Genomic DNA, 21157 nt, shown 5'->3' on the forward strand with positions numbered 1-21157 from the left:
AAACCTCAGTAAAAAATATAAAATTTGAATATTTTAGAGGAAAATTTTCAAAATGCTTGTAAAAATTTCACTAGCTCCAAAAAAGGTAAAATCCCTCAAATCTTGAAAAAATAAATGAAAAATTTGTAAATTACAAAAATCCTTAAATAGTTTATAAACAGAGAAATGTTATAAATCTCAAACAGAAAATTTTTAAAATTCCAAAAAATTAAAAATCCCAACATTAAGTTATACGTGAGGGTTCTAAATGTCTTTAAAACAACAGAAATCCAAAATACGAGTAAAAGTTCTGAAAATTCTAACAGCCCAAACAATTTTAGAAGAATTACAGAGATGTCAGTAGACTTTAAGAGAGCAGAAATCCAAAAATTTCGAAATTTATCTAAAATTTATGAATGTTACAAAAATTAAAAAAAATAGAAACGATGCAAGTGATCTAAAAACCTGACACATAATAACAAGAAACCTTAAATCAAAAAACCCAAAAGTCCTAAAGTTCGCAAAAGCTGGAAAGCGTCATCTATCATAAAAGCACAAAAAGTTCAAAAATCTACAATGTTTTAAAAATATCTAGAAATCCAAACACGAATATTTTAGAAGGAAATTTTCAAAAGACTTGTAAAGACCTCAGTAGTTTCAAAATCGCAAAATCCCTCAAATCTTGAAAAACAATTGCAAAAAATGTGAGATTCGAAAATAAAAAAAATCGTAAATAACTTAAAAACAGAGAAAATCGCAAACAGTAAAAAGTCTGAAACTGTGGTCTTAACATCTTAACGATTCAAAAAAATATAAGACGTCTAAATTTTGTTTAAATCAAGAAAAACCAGGGTATTTAACAATTTCAAAATTTCTGAAAGTTCTAAGTTGGATTACTCAAAGCGATCAAAATTATAGAGTTTATTTTTCAGTAATTATTACAACTTTAACAAGTGAAACGTGAGTCTGAAAAAAAAAATGAATACTAGGCAGTTTTTTTACATTTAAGATAGAGACTTTAACGCTTTTACTCTGTTAGGATGATTTGTTGTGGGCTATTATATGACTTGTGAATTTACTAAACTAACACCTCTGGTTAAATTAAAACACAAAAGCACTTAATATCATTGATAAAAAACGAAAACCAGGCAGGTCCAAGGTGACATCCTTGTAGAACCCCTGAAATTATATTTAAGACAAACGACTTCTATGTATTGAAATCTCTTAGTTAAAAACGAAATTCAGCAAAACTAACTGTTAAAAATGGTTATTAAGTTAAAAAAAAAACCCTTCTAGATATTAGAGTAAATAACTCGACTTCATTTTTTACGAGGTATTGTATACAAGGTTAAACAAGACACAAAGAGTAACTACGTGGTGTTGATTTTGTCCTTCTTTGCGTCACGAAATTCGACGCATTATTTTCGTTGCTCAGCAAAATCTCCAAAACTTCTCCCAGACCGGATCAAGCCCAAATAAATCGTTCTTGATAACCTACCCAACTATTAAACCTTAGGATAACTGTTCCATAATAGGTGTTTCGAGGGAACTGCTCCTTTAAGTTTGGATGTGGCGAAATTATGCGCATACACAGAGGCGGGATTAGCGGAATCCTGCACGGTTCGGTTTTATGGAAATTAGGTTTTAATTGATAATTTAAAAGCACATTTGGTGAAAATCGAACTGGTGAACTTTTGCTAGGGAAAAAAGGGTCGCGGTGGGCTTGGGTTGCGTCGGTCATTTCTTCTCGCAAGGCAGTTAAAAGAAATGTGTGCGGTTGGAAAGTAAACAGACTCACTTTCCAGTTTCGTTTCGTCGGCTAGTTCGCTCTCGAAATGATTTTTACGACGTTAGATAAATGTTCAGGTTCTGGGATCGTAAAATTGCGGAATTTCGAAATTTCTGGGTTCTGTTAACCGGAGTTTTTTTAAAGTGGAATGTAGTGTAACGTGATGATTTAAGTAGAAACAATTAAATCGACGTTGTTGATTCACTAAGACTCGTTAAAATACCTTCGAAATTGTTTTAATGACTGATTTTCTTAAAAATGCGGATATTTTGGTGGTAATAATTAAACATCTATAACAGAAACAATCGAAAAAACAATGTCATGGCCGACTTGTCAGGTTGCCGACTGTAATGAATGATATCAGCAGTTATTTTCAAACGAAATTAACACTTGGACGGAATTGGTTGTCTTGTTTTACCGACAATGATAGCCGATTTGCTAAAAACGCGTTTATAACAATTATAAGTGAAATTCTTGTTAATCATTTCCTGCCTTTTTTGTTTCGGTTTTCATTTTCACTTCTGAGGAGCGGTGGCCTAAAATTGGACGGGACGTGGACTGAGTGGTCATAAAAGCATCCTGTGTCTGTTTTTTCACAGTTGGTCAGCAAATTTTTAACGAAATTTTAGTAAAACCACAGAGAAACTTTTCAAAAATGTCTTTTCGTTGATTCGCAATATTTTTGGTTTTATACAATTTTGACGTCATTAGAGCACGACACATCAAAAATATCTCATTTCCATTTGTGCTTCATTGTATCCAAATCGATCTAAATTTGTAATACAAATTTTTTTTGTGCAATGTGACACGAAACTTTTTTTTAATTTTATTCCGGTCACTTTTCATAATTATTTAATATGTATAGCGCATTAATCAACTTTGATTAATTACTCTATATTCAACTATTTAATTGGACACTTAATTAATTAACTTAGACGAAAATAATGTGCAATTAATGAAAAATGTCGTCTAGTAGGTACCCGATGACCTAATGTTTTTCTCATCGTCCGTCGGTTGTTTATAAAAACCGAATTTATTGATCTGCTTAAAAATGTTTGTCTCAAGGTCCAGATTTATGGACTGTTGTTGAACATTTTCGATTGTTTAGGAAAATTTAAGATAAACTTGAATTTAAAAGTGACACTGGTTATGTTTTTGGTAAAAATTGAAGGACATTAAGAAACACTTGAAAGTTATTTTTTTTGCAATAATAAATCAGTCTTTACAGCATGAGTTATGAAAAAATCGGTCGAAATTATTTTGACAAAACTTTCCTTTTTTTGACAAATTATATCTAAAATTTGATTTTGCGGTTTTTTTTATTTGAGGAGATAAATTTTCATTGCGATTTACCACGCTTAAAACACAGATTCATAAATAAAAAGTGCAGGAGTATGTTATTTTATAAAATTTAAATAACATTTATTCGGCAAAATTGTTAGATGAAGTCATCAAATTTTTACATAAACGGAACTCAATATAGATTCATAAATCACAGATGCAGGGAGAATGTTATTTAAAAAAATTTAAAATACATTTATTCGACGAATTTAATTTTTAAGATGATGCCATCATTTGGAAAAACTGAAAAATTCCACTTACGATTACCTTAAAATGTTTGCAAGATTTCAGAAGGTAAATTGTAAAATGTTGCTTTAAAACTCGGAGCCCCCCCAAGATGTTTTAAAAAATAAATTCCCAATTATTATCAACTGAGACTGTACTAGTTTTGTTTGAAACAAAAATTTGTTCAAATCGTTCTAAAAAAAATACCCGAAACTACCGAAATTTCTTGACATATTTTCCAAATAAAATATCAAAAATGTCCGAAATTCTTCCAGATTATTAAAAAAAAACAGTTTCCGAGATTTTTTCAAATTCTTCAAAAATTTTACAAATTATTACAAAGACCAGAAGTTTAAAAAAACACATTTAAAATTTTTTCAAAAATAAATCATCTGCAGACCTTAAAATTTTGTCTTTTTTTCAATAAAACGGGTGCCCAAAATTCTTTCAAATTCTTACAAAAACACAACGCCAATAATCATCCACTTTCTTTAATTTTTGATTTTGTATTATTATTTTTTTTTTTAATTAAATACTAGGAATCCCCGAGATTCTTTCAAATTATTTAAAATATAAAACTGGGGTCCTCAAGATTTTTTCATATTACATATTCCATAAACTAAAAACCAGGGGCCCCGAAACTCTTTCAAATTATTTAAAAAATAAAACACTAGGGGTCCTTAAGATTTTTTCATATTATTCTAAAAACTAAACTCCAAAGTTCTAGAAACTCTTTCTTCAAAAATAAAACTTCTGGAATCTTGAAAATTCTTTCAAATTCTTGCAAACGTTTCTTTCAACTTTCAAATTTTGACTAAAATTACGTAAACTCCAGGAATCCCCGAGATTCTATCAGATTCTCCACAAAACAGAACACCAAAGGCCCCGAAATTCTTTCAAATTATTTAAAAAATAAAACACCAGGGGTCCTCAAGATTTTTTCATATTATTCCAAAACTAAACACCAAAGTTCTAGAAACCCCTTAAAAATTTTTCAAATATTGGAATTTTGACGATTCTTTCAAATTCTTGCAAAACTGCTCCCAAAAATGAAACCCAAGAAGACCTCTGGATTTGTTCAAATTTTCTAGAGAATACAACATCAGGGGTCCCAAGATTGTTTTAAATTCTTCCAAAAATAAAAACCAGACCCCGAAATTCTTTCAAATTTTTGCCCACATGAATTACCAGAATCCCCGAGATTTTATCAGATTCTGCACAAAACAGAACACCAGGCCTCGAAATTCCTTCAAATTAAGTATAAAAAATAAAACACCAGGCTGCTTAAGATTTTTTCATATTATTCCAAAAACTAAACACCAAAGTTCTAGAAACTCCTTAAAATTTTTTCAGAACATCTGAAATCTTGAAGATTCTTTCAAATTCTTGCAAAAACTTCTTTCAAATTCTTCCAAAAACGAAACTCAAGAAGCTCCGGGATTTGTTAAAATTTTCTTGAAAATAAAACAACAGGCGTCCCAAGATTGTTTTAAATTTTTCAAAAAAAAAAAACAGAAAACCCTGAATTTTTTTCAAATTTTTGCCAAAATGAAACACCAGGAATCTCCGAGGTTCTATCAGATTCTCCACAAAACAGAACACCAGGGATGCTCAAGATTGTTTCATATTGTTTCAAAAACTAAACACCAAAGTTCTAGAAACCCCTTAAAATTTTGTCAAAAACAAAATATCTGGAATTTTGACGATTCTTTCAAATTCTTGCAAAACTTCTTTCAAATCCTCCCAAAAATGAAACTCAAGAAGCCCTCTGGATTTGTTCAAATTTTCTAGAAAATAAAACATCAGAGGTCCCAAGATTGCTTTAAATTTTTCCAAAAATAAAAAACCAGAAAAGTTTTATCAGATTCTCCACAAAACAGAACACCAGAGGCCCTGAAATTTTTTAAATTAAAAATTCCTTAAAATTTTTTCAAAACTAAAACATCGGGAATCTTTAAGATCCTTTTAAATTCTTGCAAAAATAAAAGTCTAGGAATTTCCAAGATTCTGAAAAATCTGAAATTTGAAATATTGAAAAATCCAAAAATTGCAAATAAACCGAAAAATTGCAAAGTTGTCAAATTGAAAAATCGAAACGTTGAAAAATTGAAGTATCTCAATGTTGATGAATCAAAAAATTGCCAAATCAGAATCCTAAAGTTCAGAAGTTGAAAAATAGAAAAATTTTAAATTAAAAACCAAAAATTGAAAAATTGTTAATAAAAATCGTAAAACCAAAAAATCGCAAATTAAAAATTTGCAAAATCCGACAATTACAAAAATTAAATATTGAAGAGTTAAAACTCGAAAAATTTTAGAAACGAAAAATAGAAAAATTGGAAAATTTTGAATTTTGAAAAATCTGTATGTTCAAAAGCCAAATATTTTAAAATCGTAAAATTAAATAAAACTGAAAATTTGATACGTTCAAAGTTCAAAAAATTAAAAAATTGCAACAAACGATAAATTAAGAAATCGAGAAACCGAAAAATCCGACATTTGAAATATTGAAAAATCTAAAAATTGCAAAGTTGTCAAATTGAAAAATCGGAAAATTGAAAAACTGAAGTAGGTATCTCAATGTTGATAAATCAAAATCCTAAAGTTCAGAAGTGAAAAACAAAAATTTTAAATTAAAAACCAAAAATTGAAAAATTGCTAATAAAAATCGTAAAATTGAGAACACCAAAAATTAACAGTACCTGTCTGGAAACTGAAAATTTGCAAAATCCGACAATTAAAGAAATTAAATATTGAAGGTTTAAAACTTGAAAAATTTGAGAAATGAAAAATGGAAAAATTGGAAAATTGTGAATTTTGAAAAATCTCTGAAAAGCGAAAAATTATAAAATCGTAAAATTAAATAAAACTGAAAATTTGAAATGTTCAGAGTTCAAAAAATTGAAAAAATGAAACAAACGAAAAATTAAGAAATCGAGAAACTGAAAAATCCGACATTTAAAATATTGAAACATCTAAAAATTGCAAAGTTGCAAATTGAAAAATCGGAAAATTGAAAAACTGAAGTAGGTATCTCAATGTTGATATATGGAAAAATTGACAAATCAAAATCTTGAAGTTCAGAAGTTGGAAAACAGAAAAAATTTAAATTAAAAACCAAAAATTGAAAAATTGCTAATAAAAATCGTAAAATTAACAACGCCAAAAGTTAGCAGGACCTGTCTGGAAATTGAAAATTTGCAAAATCCGACAATTAAAGAAATTAAATATTGAAGGTTTAAAACTCGAAAAATTTGAGAAATGAAAAATGAAAAAGTTAGAAAATTGTGAATTTTGAAAAATCTATGCTGAAAAGCGAAAAATTATAAAATCGTAAAATTAAATAAAACTGAAAATTTGAAAAGTTCAAAGTTCAAAAAATTGAAAAATTGTAACAAACGAAAAATTAAGAAATCGAGAAACTGAAAAATCCGACATTTAAAATATTGAAAAATCTAAAAATTGCAGTTGTTAAATTGAAAAATCGGAAAATTGAAAAACTGAAGTAGGTATCTCAATGTTGATAAATGGAAAAATTGCCAAACCAAAATCCTAAAGTTCAAAAGTTGAAAAACAGAAAAATTTTAAATTAAAAACCAAAAATTGAAAAATTGCTAATAAAAATTGTAAAATTGAGAACACCAAAAATTAGCAGTGCCTGTCTGGAAATTGAAAATTTGCAAAATCCGACAATTAAAGAAATTAAATATTGAAGAGTTAAATAAAACTCGAAAAATTTGAGAAATGGGAAATACAAAAATTGAAAAATTGTGAATTTTGAAAAATCTATATGTTGAAAAGCGAAAAACTGTAAAATCGTAAAATTAAATAAAACTGAAAAATCCAAAATTTAAAATATTGAAAAATGTAAAAATTGCAAATAAAACCAAAAATTGAAAAATTGCTAACAAAAATCCAACAACTAAAAAATCGGAAATTGAAATATTGAAAAATTTAAAAATAATTAAAAAAAAGATATCGTAAAATTAAAAAATTCCAAAATCGTGACACTACAAAAAATCGCAAAATGCAAAATTTTCGTATTAAAAAAATCGAAAAATTGAAAAACCTGACTGTTGAAAAAAATTGTAAAGTTGAAACTAAAAAAATTGAAAAGTGAGTGTATGGTTAAAATTGTGATGTTTTGACATTGACCAGAACCCCCACCACATAATTACTGTATTCTTTTTGTACAAGGTTGCAACGGAAATTGCGAAATATTTTTTTAGAACTACAGTTCTCATTAAAACTTCTCTTTGTTTTTCAACTTTTCACTACGTCATCAATATTCTCGAGTGATATGATTCATCGTATTTTCTTGATACCTTATAACACGAAGACCAGATTTTGTTGTAGATTGTGGCTCTACGAAAGGCATAAATCTTAGCTCGATATCCCTTTCAAAGAAACAGTTATTACCAATTAATTCATCAATTAATTAACCGAAGGTATTTTCTAAACAACAACAGTATTCGACATTCACATATTTGAATTTTAAGAGCTCCAGTTTCCACTTGCATGAAAACTGTGTATTTCGAAAAACTGTTGAATTTAATCCCAATAAAATGCATATAAAAAAACTTTCGTAATAACTGCGTCATCAAAGAAAAAATTTATGACCGAACCTATTCTCTCCGAACAAATATTTCGCCAAAGCAGACTTAAGTGACAGTAGCGTAATTGATGTCTACCATTTCTCAGAGGCGGACAAATCGTGGTCCACTTTTAAGCCCCCAATTATGAATTTATGACTACAAGTGACCCTGACCAAATTTTTAATTTCATGAAAACGCACTTATTAACCGTAAAACTGTCAACTGCAGCCATTAAACAAAGCTACACGTTTTTAATTTTGTTTAAATAATTGTAAAAACCATGAGTTCACACTCGATAAACAAACAAGTTGCGAAATAAAGCTCCCAAAATCCACTTCCAACAAATCGGTCATTAAGACGTTCATTTGCTTAAATATCTACTTAAAAAGGCGATACTCATCAATATCGAGGAAAGTGACCACAAAAATGGTGATTAAATTTAATTAATATTCTTTCCGTGCATGGGCTTTAGCTCACCAAGCCTGTATTTTCAGGTAAAGTGAGCTATAATTTTCCGTAAAAACACAACTTATAAATCAGCCGGTGATTATTTTTGACCTTTTCTGCTCAACTCGATGGGAGAACCGATGGGTGTAAACAGTAGTCAGAGCTTTGATCATCCACCAAACTAAACAATTTTTTTTATTGATCTGGAAAGGAAATTCGTGTTATGAGAAAATCCGCCGCCAAAACAAACCAAAGCCTAACTCATTCCGCAAACACCCGATCTAATAACAACCCATCTGGGATTTCCTTCATTTTGGAAAGTCTTCCATCCTGGATATCGAGGTTAAGGATGGGCTTAGAGGAAATGTAGTGCCAATTGTGTGGGTGTTGCGTCACCTATTATGATGTGTCGGATCTGATAGACTTTTACAATTGAACGGAGAAATTTCGGCTGGCCCAGACCGGCATAAAAATACATTACGTCTTCGGCCGGGGGGCAAAAGCATTAATTATGTTGCCTAACACGATATGTTTGGCTAATGCTCACATTGCGTTGATTGGCTGGGAAAAATGGAAAGTGCATTTGTTTGCAGTTTTGCCAAAAGTTGATGATGGTCGAGGAAAACGCGAAACGCAGTTGCATTTTTTACTGTCACTTTCACAGATTAAATGCTCTTTTGTTTTGTCAACGCAGTGGATGTGTTGAGCTTGTTTACATATTGCGACACGTGGATTCCTTATTAAGATGTGAGATTGTGGTTTCGGTTAATTAAACGGAAAGATTGCAGAATGATTCGATCAGTTAGTCCTCAACATTTATATTTTTCGATTTGGATGAATAAGGGAATTTAACATTCAAAGTGAGTTGTGGATGAGTGTTTAAATAAAACACTGACGCAATACTTGCTTAAGATTCATCTGATGTTCATGATAATTCGTGCTTAAAAACAATCAAAACTGACAAAGATGGAATTAATTAAGATTGTTTTCAAGTAGTTACTCACTTTCGGTTATTTAAATTTTGGTTTCCAAATTTTATGTAGATGTGTTATCGACCAAACATCACTGATTTCAAAGCAAAATTGTTAGACCGGAGGAAAATCCTTGCCGAACTCCTCAATCTACATTAAAGGAACGTACAAATACTGATGTAATACAATGAATTGTCATTGAAAACCTTCCTTTCATCTCAGCACTAGATTATATAATCTTTCAAATGTATGTATTTAAATGTGACTCAAATAAACAGATCTTTTCCTGGTCAAATTTCATTGATGAATTTTTCTAGGATGCCTTTAAGCAGGGCCGGATTTAAATTTAAGGTCGCGTAAAACACGCAGCTGTTTATCAAGTGTCGGTCTTCCGCAAATTATCAAAGTTTTTAAATGGCATCTTATTATTTATTCTGTGTTTTTAATAGAATTTTTACATCATTTATAATTACTTGTCGAACAATTTATTAATTAAAACAGTTTTTTGTGTTTTTTTTTTGACGACTATTTAAATTAAAGTATCAGTGCGCTCAAGGTAAAACCAAATTTCGGAGTCCCCGTGAGAATAGTTTTCGAAATTTTGAATTTTTGCTATTTTTGTCTAACTTGTTTTCGTATTAAAGTTTGAAATATTACGTTATGTCGTTTATAAAATGATAAAAAGAAATAAGTCCAAAGTTAAAGTACAACACAGTTGTGGGTACCCAAAATTAAAATTTTAATTGAATTTCATTTTAAGTTGTCAAACTTTAAACACTTTTACGAGATTTTCAGTCTAAAGTTAGTGTTTTTTTTGAAAATTTTGATTTTCTCTGAGCACTGTTCGAAAATCAAATAAAACCAATTTCTTGTAGATTTAGACTTGCAGATGTTAATTTTGGCTTCAGTTTTTCGAAAATTCTGACAATTGTTTCAAAATTGATAAATGACTTTTATTATTACATTTTTTTAGACATTTTAAAAAATTTGTTTTCAAACAGAAAATTTCAGAAAACCTTCCGAAGTTATCAAAAAGTTGTGTTTTTCGAATTTACTCGTCACGAACTGCATCTCTGATTTTTTTGTGGATTTTTGAGCAACTTTTTCAAAATTTCGATTTTTCAGACAAGTCAAATTTTTGACCGTTTTTCGAGCTCCCTTCGAAAATCGAATAGTACCATATTCTTTCAGATTTGGACTTGCAGAAGACAATTTCAGCGTCAGTTTTTCCAAAATATCAACAATTTTTTCAGAGTCAATAAATGAATTTTTTTGAGAAATTTCAAAAATTTTGTTTTCAAACAGAAAATTTCAGAAAACTTTCCGAGGTTATCAAAAAGTTGTGTTTTTCGAATTTACTCGTCACGATCTGCATCTCTGAATTTTTTGTGGATTTTTGAGCAATTTTTTCAAAATTTCGATTTTTCAGACAAGTCAAACTTTTGACCGTTTTTCGAGCTCCCTTCGAAAATCGAATAGTGCCATTTTCTTTCAAGTTTCGACTTGCAGAAGATAATTTCGGCGTCAGTTTTTCCAAAATATCAACAATTTTCTCAGAGTCGATAAATGAATTTTTTGGGACATTTCAAAAATTTTGTTTTCAAACAAAAAATTTCAGAAAACCTTCCGAGATTATCATAAAGTTGTGTTTTTCGAATTTACTCGTCACGCCCTGCATCTCTGAATTTTTTGTGGATTTTTGAGCAACTTTTTCAAAATTTCGATTTTTCAGAAAAATCAAAGTTTGACTGTTTTTCGAGCGCCCTTCGAAAATCGAATAGTGCCATTTTCTTTTAGATTTCGACTGGGAGAAGATAATTTCGGCTTCGGTTTTTCGAAAATTCCAACAATATTTTCAGAATCGATAAATAAATTTTTATGAGACATTAAAACATCTTGTTTTCAAACAGAAAATTTCAGAAAACGTTCCAAGATGATTAACAAGTTTTGTCTTGCGAATTACTCGTCAAGATCTGCATCTCAGAATTTTTTGTGGATTTTTGAGCAACTTTCTCAAAATTTCGATTTATTAGAAAAATCAAATTTTTGACGGTTTTTCCAGCACCTTTCGAAAATCAAATCATGCCATTTTCTTTTAGATTTCGACTGGCAGGAGATAATTTCGGCTTCAGTTTTTCGAAAATTCCAACAATTTTTTTCAGAATCGATAATATGAGATTTCTTAGATTTTTCAAAAATTTCAGAAAACTTCCCTGAACTATCAACACGTTATGTTTTTTGAATAATGTCGTCGAGATCTACATCTCAGAATTTGTTTGGCAACTTTTCAAAAATTTTAATAAAAGTATGAATTTTTTGACCGTCGAAAATTGCCCAGACATTTTCTTGTAAATTTTGTGTTGTAGAAGTTATTTTCGGATACTAAAGCTCCAGCAATTTTTCCAAAATCGATAAGATGAAAAATGACATTTTTCGAAATATTAAAAAAAAATATTTTCAAACCAAATTTTTCAAACAAAAAACTTCTGCTACGAAAATCACATTATATTTTTCGAATCAGTCCGTAGAGATCTATACAGGAGAAGTTTTTGAGGATTTTTAAGTAACTTTTCAAAAATCTCAGTTTTTTAGTATGGGTATGAATTTTTTACCATTTTTGAGCATTTCCTTGTACATTTCGGCTTATAGAAGTTATTTTTGGCTTCATTTCTTCGACAATTCCAGAAATTTTTTTCAATATTGTTACCCAGAAAAATAACAATTTTCGAAATAACAACATAATTAAAAAAAATCATTTTACTATATACATTTTTTTGACTTTCGAAAATTACCAAAGACATTTTCTTGTAGATTTCGACTAGTAGAAGTTATTCTCGGCCTCAGTTTTTTGAAAATCCAAACAATTTTTCCAAAATAGATAAATGAAATAGGACAATTTTCGAAATATTAAAAAAGAATGAAATCAAATTTTTCTTTCAAAACAATTCTGATTCAAAAAAACACGTTATGTTCGTCGAATCAGCTCGTCGAAATCTACACAGCAGAATTTTTTGAAATTTTTTTTAGTAACTTTTCAAAAATCTCAGTTTTTTAATATGGCTATGAATTTTTTGACCGTTTTTGAGCACCCTTCGAAAATTATTATTGAAAGACATTTCCTTGTAAACTTGGATTGTATAAGTTATTTTTGGCCTTATTTCTTCGAAAATTTCAGCAATTTTTTCAGAATCGATAGAATGAAAAATGATAATTTTCAAAAAACATAAAAAAAAGGTTTTCAAACAGAATTTTTCGAAAATCCTGGCGCAAGGGCATTAAATATAATAATTTTAGAATTAGCTCGTCCAGGTTTATATCTCACAATTTTTTTGGTAACTTTTAAAAATTTTTAATTTTTCAATTGAAAACTATAGGTATACTCGTATATCTTTTTTAACTGTTTTTTGGGCACGATTCGAAAATTACCAAAGACATTTTCTTATAGATTTCGACTAGTAGAAGTTATTCTTAGCCTCAGTTTTTTGAAAATTCCAACGATTTTTTCAGAATTGATAAATAAAATATGTCAATTTTCGAAATATTTAAAAAAAATCTAAACAAATTTTCCAAACAAAAAAATCTTATTCGAAAAACACGTTATGTTTTTCGAATTAGCTCGTCGAGATATATAGAGGAGAAGTTTTTGAAGATTTTTTTAGTAACTTTTCAAAAATCCAAGTTTTTCAGTATGGATTTCAATTTTTTTAGCGTTTTTGAGCACCCTTCGAAAATTACCGAAAGATATTTCCTTGTAAATTTCGATTTGGAGAAGTTATTTTTGGCTTCATTTCTTCGAAAATTCCGGCAATTTTTTCAACATTGTTAGAATGAAAAATGACAATTTTCGAAATAACAGCATAATTAAAAAAAAAAATTTCCAAAAGAAATTTTCGAAAATTCGGGTTTGGGTCAATTAAAATGTTGTGATTTTAGAATCCCCTCTTCGAGTCTATAACTCACAATTTTTTTGGCTATTAAACTATTAAAAATTTGTAATTTTTCAATTGAAAAGTATAAAAAAATTATATCTTTTTAACTGTTTTTTGGGCACGATTCGAAAATTGAAGACATTTTCTTATAGATTTCGATTAGTAGAAGTTATTCTCAGCCTCAGTTTTTTGAAAATTCCAACGATTTTTTCAGAATTGATAAATAAAATGTCAATTTTCGAAATTTTAAAAAAATTCAAACCAAATTTTTCAAACAAAAAAATTTTGATTTGAAAAACAGGTTACGTTTTTCAGCTCGTACAGATCTATCCAGGAGAAGTTTTGAGGATTTTTTAGTAATTTTTCAAAAATATAAGTATTTCAATATAGGTGTGAATTTTTTGACCGTTTTTGAGCACCCTTCGAAAATTTATCGAAACATATTTCCTTGTAAATTTCGATTTGGAGAAATTATTTTTGGGTTCATTTCTTCCAAAAATTCCAGCAATTTTTCCAAAAACGTTAGATTGAAAAATGACAATTTTCGAAATATCAACATAATTAAAAAGAAATCATTTTCAACCTGAATTTTTGGAAAGTCCAGGGCCGGAGCCATTAAAACATCATGGATTTAGCATCAGCTCGTCGAGGTCTATTTCCCACAATTTGTTGACAACTTTTTAAAATTTTTTATTTTTCAATTGAAACATACATTTTTTGACTGTTTTTAGGACACAATTCGAAAATTACCAAAGAAAATTTCTTGTAGATTTCGACTAGAAGTTATTTTCGACTTCAGTTTTTCGAGAATTCCAACGATTTTTCCAGAATCGATAAATGAAATATGACAATTTTCGAAATTTTAAAAGAAATTGTATACAATTTTTCAAACAAAAAAAAATTTGATTCACCTCGTCGACATCAATATAGAAGAAGTTTTTGAGGATTTTTTAGTAACTTTTCAAAAATGTCTATTTTTACTTCGCGAGCGTAAGCGAAGGAAATATTGCTTCGAATCCGTCAGCCGACTCCCAATTTTTACGTTTTCTCGACCTTTCATGACCCCTAGAGTACAAAGGAATAGGTCGCCCGTTTCTGTGTCTGTCTGTCTGTCCGTCCGTCTATCCGTCTGTCGGCCGTCCCGGAATTTTATTAGACAGATAATCTCCAAAAGTACTGGGTCAAATTTTGTATTTATATAGTAAATGGGTTTTAAATTATATAAAATAACATAGTCCTCCACATGTAGTTTACGACTTCGTCTTGAGTTTTTACCCGAAACATCCAGATTTTTGGAAAAAAAATCAAAAATATAAAACAACGTTTCAAAATTTAATTTTGAATCTGCAAAACCAAGTGCTTTGAAATCTTGCAAATATTTTAAAGTTATGATAAGCATAATAAATTTTTAATCAAAATATATTTACTTATTCCCTCCAAGAAATTGTTGACGTCATCTCAAAATTTTACCGAATACTACCCAAAATGTACAAAAAAAAGTTTTCACTTATGATTTATTATTGCATTCATATTTTTTAGATGTGCCCCCTATTTTCTCAGATGATATGTCATTTGCCAAAATCAGTCTTATCTTAGCAAATGTTAGCATTTTGGCAAATCACATACCTTTTAAGAAAATAGAGGGCGGGTGGGCGGTGTTAGTACTTGCTAAGATAAGATTTATTTTGGCAAATAACATACCCTCTGAGAAAATAGGGGGCGGGTGGGCGGGGCTGGTACTTTCTAAAATAAGATTGATTTTGCCTCTTAATCTTGTAAAAACTTGTTAAATTTAAAAAGTGTTAAATTACAAATTGCCATAATAACCAGTTAAATTCCTAAATCTAATTGGCTGTTTATTTTTGGTTTCAATCTACTTCAGGAGCGAGGGATATTCTGTTGAAACAACTTTCGACCAATTTTTCAATATGAGTATGAATTTTTTGACCGTTTTTAGAAGTTATTTTTGGCCTTATTTCGAGAATCGACAGAAAGCAAAATGACAATTTTCGAAATACAAACATAATTAAAAAAAAGATTTTTAGAAAATTCTGCTCCGGGACCATTAAACCGCTATGTGATTTTTTTTAACTATTTTTAGAGTACCATTCGAAAATTGCCCACAGACATTTTGTTGAATATTTTGACTTGTAGAAGTTATTCTTGGCCTCAGTTTTTCGAAAATTCTAACAATTTTTCCAGAATCGCTAAATGAAAGATAACACTTTTATATATGTGTATAGTGATCACACAATTTTTGTGTTTTATACTATATATACAGAAGGATCAAAAAATGACGGATAAGCTCGATGGTACGGTGTGAAGAGGGTTCTAAAGAATTCCAAAAAAAATTATCCCAAAACCAAATTTTTTAAAATAATAAACTTCAAAGTTGAGAAATCAACATCATAATAATTCTGATGTGAATTTAATTGATTTTTTACCATTATTTCCACAAACAATTATCTGCTTTCAGACAACTACCATATTTTATGTCTCAAATATCATTACATAAAAACGCAATATTTTTTTAAATAAATTCCTGCGATTTATTTCACAACCGACTTTAAATTGAATTAATTGTGTCCTGAAGGTATCAGCATTTTATTTATTTATTATTTTATTACTTAACAGTTGACGCTTTGAATTTATTTGGTAGTTTCAGCAAAGTGTATTCACTTTAATTGTTGTTATTATTATCAAAACAGAACCACAAGTTCAAAATTTTCAAGCAATCGGGTTATTTTCAAATCCGGGTCAGCTCCGGATGCGCTCCGGGTTTTCACTTTTACAAAATCCGGTATCTGGGTCCGGATCCATGAATCCCTGGGCTGAATTCGAACCAAGAAACAGATTTGACCCAAATTTTTTTCAAAATAATTTTTCGATATTCGAGCAGATTTTCAAAAATAAAAAAGCTCTACTGAAATTTTCTTTTTTTAAGTGAAAACGTTTTAGAAGTTTTTGACTTTTGATGGACTTAAAAACTCTAAAGATTTCTGTTTATATTTAGTTCATGTTTATAAATAAAAAATATAAACATATTTACATAATTGTTGTCATAAAATGATCAAGGAATGAACCAGTTTTATGAGCGGATTAGGTTTTTTCTTATTATTTTTTTTGGTTAATTAAAAATTATTATACTATATGAATTATAAGTTATAAATTAATTTATTATACAATATTATAATAAAGTAATTTATCAAACCTTGTTGTCGAAAAAATAAAAACAATAAATCATGATTTCCTAGAAATTAAGTTGTTCATGCTGTTTGAAAAGAAATTATGGAAATTTTTCTTAGCTCGGTAAATCAAACAAATGTGCTCTCCACGTCGTATTTTGTTGTCACTTATCAGTTATCCAAATGTTAGGAGTTTGAGAGATTTAAAAATCGTTCCAATAGTGTAGTAAATAATTAAAGAATAAATTACAGTTCGCTCTCCTTCTAAAAATGAACCCTGAAATTATGCAAATTTCGCCAACTGTGTAATTATATACACGTGTGCGGGCATTTGTTTTTATTATCATCTGCAGATTCCAGTTTTGCATTTATTCCCAATAAAACACACCAAATGAGAATCGTAATTACAAAACGAGCTGATCTAGCTCACTGCACGCACTGGAAAGCCCTCCCTAATTAATTAATTTTGTGTCGATTACATTATACCTCCACAAGTTTTGATCGGCTCGCTTAATTAAAGTAAAGCACTAAAATTCGCCACACGCTGTTTTACCAACGTTTAAAACCCACTAAAAAAGTGGTCAAGGCTGCCAACGATGACCACCAACATCACCAAATGCAGCCAAAATCCGACACGTGTAAGCAGCACTTCCCGTTACCGTGAATTTTTCGAAATGTCACAAAACGCATACATTTTTTAAAATAACTAAGTACAAATTCCACAATTAAAATCTTTGCAATTCCGCCACCTACCCATAAATCAGTAATAAGAAAAGTAGTTTCTGAAGACAGAATGAATACGCACGGTTTAATGAATCGAGTGACGTCAGGCGATAAGAATACGGAAACAGACCCCACGGTAAATAGCTCTTAAATAAATTAACATTTCTGGGGTCTAGGTGGGGGATTACATGTGAAATTTTTTTTCGCGCTGTAACGCAACTGGTTCCTAAGTATTTGTGCCATCGGAGGCATCCAAGAAGCGGTTTTGACGAGGTCGAATGCATTATAGTAAAAATGCTTAACATTTAGACCAAATATAGGTACTCTAGTATGTAAAGAATGGTCACGAAGATGCGCGCTGTGGGAATCGTTCAAAAGCGCGCATTGTCTGTCGCCAATTAATTAGCAAGTGTCGGCTTTTTTGGTAAAACGCACTGACCAAATCTACGTAAATCTGGTGAAAGTGAAAGTGTCTAATTTCGTCGTATTGTCCAAATCGTGTGAAGCTCCCCCGCGAGGTGCTAACAAACGTCTCCATAAGTAACATTTTTGCAACGATTTGTCCATTCGGCCCCCAGCTAGTCCGAACGAACATTTTCGACACCCATTAATCGCTTTCTATGAATATTCCAACACTATCGTGAAAATCGCGCATTAACAAACAACGAACTGGTTATTATGAAAATTCGTTAAGCAGGTGCTATGATTATTTGGGTTTAATTCCTCTTTTTGGCGCTTGAATGAATAATGTGGTGTAAGCGGCAACGTTGTGAAATCTATTACTAATAATTTCGATTTTCCATCCGCAGGCAAACTACTTTCGAGCTACACAGTATTGCAGATTTCACGGCATGCATCTAGCCAGCATAACGTCGCAGGAAGAGAACGACAAGTTGGAGAAATACATCAAAGATTTTGGTAAGAGGTGGAGGAGGAAAAGGTTGTTTGAATGTAGCTTTGTTGCAGTTTTTGTTGGTTTTTTAATAGGAAGATGTGGGGATTTGTTGTGATGATAATGACTTAGACACGGTTGTCTGTGGCGAAAGATTTTGCGCAAATTGTCATGCTGCAACATTTCACTCATCGCACCCATTAGTTGGGTAACTCGTGGAAAATCAGATGTTATGTGTCTAATTTTAGCATACGGAACTAGTTTGTGGGTTTGGTGTCATTTACGGCAACATTTTTGACAACGCTACCAAATTGTCTAGACAATTACGAGCTTTGTAATCTAGTGTAGTTTAACTAACTATAACGACATTCAGAAAAAACTCGTCACAGATTTTCCAAAAATGCATTTAAATATAGAGTCGTCACTTTCAGAAGTTGCTAAATTAAACAAATTCGTTGACCTGATTTCTTCAAAGAGCTGATGTGCATGTGATCACTTTCTTTTAAAATGTTGTCACTCATTTTTTATTACATATTTTGACAACGTGTGAATCGTTGTTGGAATTTTTTAAATCCAAGGAAAAATATCGTCTAGGAAGAAACGTTCTTAGGCTATGAGATAGGTGTTCAGGTCATATCTTTTCAAAATTTTGTAAAAACATTTTCTAACAGAATCAAAATTTTTCAGTAGCTACCCTCATTTTTGAAAATTTCAGGCATTTTTCGACAATTTGTTTCATTTCATTTGCACTCTTCTATTTTTTTTCTAAAATTTATTCTTCAATGTTTCTAACTTTTTTGTTGTTACTAGTACTTGCTAAGAAAAGACTGATTTTGACAAATGCCATACCCTCTAAGAAGATAATTGAAATTTTGCAATTTTTTGGGTGTAATAGAAACATATTTCAAATTGATTATTTTTTTCAAAATTTTCCACCAAAGGCATAAATACGCTATATTTTTAGAATCAGCACGACGAAATCTGTATCCACAATTATTTGGGAATTTTTTTGGCAACATTTTCAAAAAGCAAAATTTTATAATACTCTCACATATACTGACTGACATGGGAAATGCAACATCAACAAACAATAATTTTTCAACTCATTTTTATAGCTTTTGTTGGTCTACAAGAGGTAAAGAAATTATCAAAATGTTGGCTCTGTATTTCTTAGGTTTTTTGAGATTAGCAACGCTTTTGTTTGGATTTTTTGGTTTTAAAATGACTCCTTACGTCCCAGTTGGCTACTTTTTTACTGTCGCTTTATCTAGTGACTTTTAAGAAAAAACTGATTTTGGCAGATAACATATCTTCTAAAAAACGAGAGGATGGGTGGGCGGGGCTAGTACCTGCTAAGATAAAACTGATTTTGGCAGATAACATATCTTCTAAAAAACGAGAGGGTGGGTGGGCGGGGCTAGTACCTGCTAAGATAAAACTGATTTTGGCAAATGACATATCCTGTAAGAAAAGCCGCCCTTTATTTTCTTAGAGGATATATCATTTGCGAAAATCGATCTTATCTTATCAAAAACTAGCCCCGCCCACCGCCCTTTATTTTCTTAGAGGGTATGTCATTTGCCAAAATCAGTCTTATCTTAGGAAGTATTAGCTAACCCACCCCCTTATGTTTTTAAAGAGTATTTTATTTTCCAAAATCAGTCATATATTGGGAACTACAACTACACAAGTACTTGGGTTTTAATAAAGACCAACACGTGGTATAAAAATCAGTTGAAAAAAATTATTTTTTCGTGTTGCACTTTCCATGTCAGTCAGTACACAATTATACATATAAAAATTTCGACGAATTTTCGACAATTTTCGAAATTTAACCAAAGACATTTCCTATAAATTTCGGCCTCCAGAAGTTAGTCTAGAGCCCATTTCTTTGATGGCATTTTTACATAATCCTTCAGTGAAACATGACGAAATCTGTATCCCAGAATTTTTTGAGATTTTTTGACAAGTTTATAAAAAGCAAAATTTTTCAATATGAAAATTTCGGCCACTTTTAGACATTTTCTTATAGATTTCGAAATACAGCAATTTTTTGGATTTTATAAAAAATTATTTCAAATCGAATTTGTTTCAGATCTTCCACCCAGAGCATAAATCGCTATGTTTTGGAATTAGCACAACGAAATCTGTATCTTATAATTTTTTGAGAAATTTTTTGGCAATTTTTTCAAAAATCAAATTTTTTAACAATCATACCTTCATGTGAAAATTGTGACCAATTTTCGAAATTTGACCAAAGACATTTTCCTATAAATTTCGACATCCAGAGTTGGTTTTGACCTCATTTTTTGGATGACTTATACCATTTTACCATTTTATCAGAATCTCCCACTGAAATATTACAATTTTCGGATTTAAAGAAAAGATTATTTTAAAACCGAATATTTTCAATCTTGTACTGAGAGCATAAAGAGGCTACATTTTTGGAATCAACGCAATGAAATCAATATACAGGAACTATTTGGAAACTTATTCAAAAAAAACTTTCCATTACGCTCACCTACATATGTAATTTTGTCTAATTTTCAACAATTTTGGAAATTTAATTGAAAACATTTTTCTATAGATTTCGACCTGCAACAGTTAGTTTCGGCCCCATTTTTTCGATGGCTTATAACCATTTTTACAAAATCTTCCACTGAAATATTCGAATTTTTTCGATTTAAGAAAAAATTATTTTTGAAATCTTCGACCGAGAGCATAAACACGCTACAGTAAACCCGTGAATTTTTTAGCGAATGTTTTGGCAGCTTTTTCAAAAGAAAAACTTTTCAATACCTTCACCTACATATGAAAATTTCGACAAATTTTCGAAAAATATTTTTTGGATTTAAGCCCGAATTTTTGCCAAACTAAATATTTTCAAATCTTGCACCAACAGCATAAACAGGCTAAATTTTTGGAATCAGCGTGGCGAAATCCATATGCAGGAATTTTTTGGAAATTTTTTGGCAACTTTTTCAACAGAGAAACTTTTCACTTACACATGAAAATTTCGACCAATTTTCCACATTTCTGGAAATTTGAATAAAGACATTTTTCTTTTTTTCAAATTTTCTA

General features: G+C 30.2%; 1 protein-coding gene across 1 annotated transcript in view; it reads left to right on the forward strand.

The window, feature by feature from the left end:
* Positions 1–21157, forward strand: part of LOC135127713 (C-type lectin domain family 4 member F) — a 125941-nt gene that overhangs the window by 98198 nt on the left and 6586 nt on the right. The window contains exon 4 of the mRNA XM_064054279.1: positions 17994–18102. Within this exon, the coding sequence (XP_063910349.1) occupies positions 17994–18102 (109 nt within the window). The remainder of the gene's footprint in view (positions 1–17993; positions 18103–21157) is intronic.

This window comes from Zophobas morio, unplaced genomic scaffold, assembly GCF_036711695.1.
Source record: "Zophobas morio isolate AGI-343-1 ecotype UQ-CSIRO unplaced genomic scaffold, CSIRO_AGI_Zmor_V1 ptg000012l, whole genome shotgun sequence".
NCBI lineage: Eukaryota > Metazoa > Arthropoda > Insecta > Coleoptera > Tenebrionidae > Zophobas > Zophobas morio.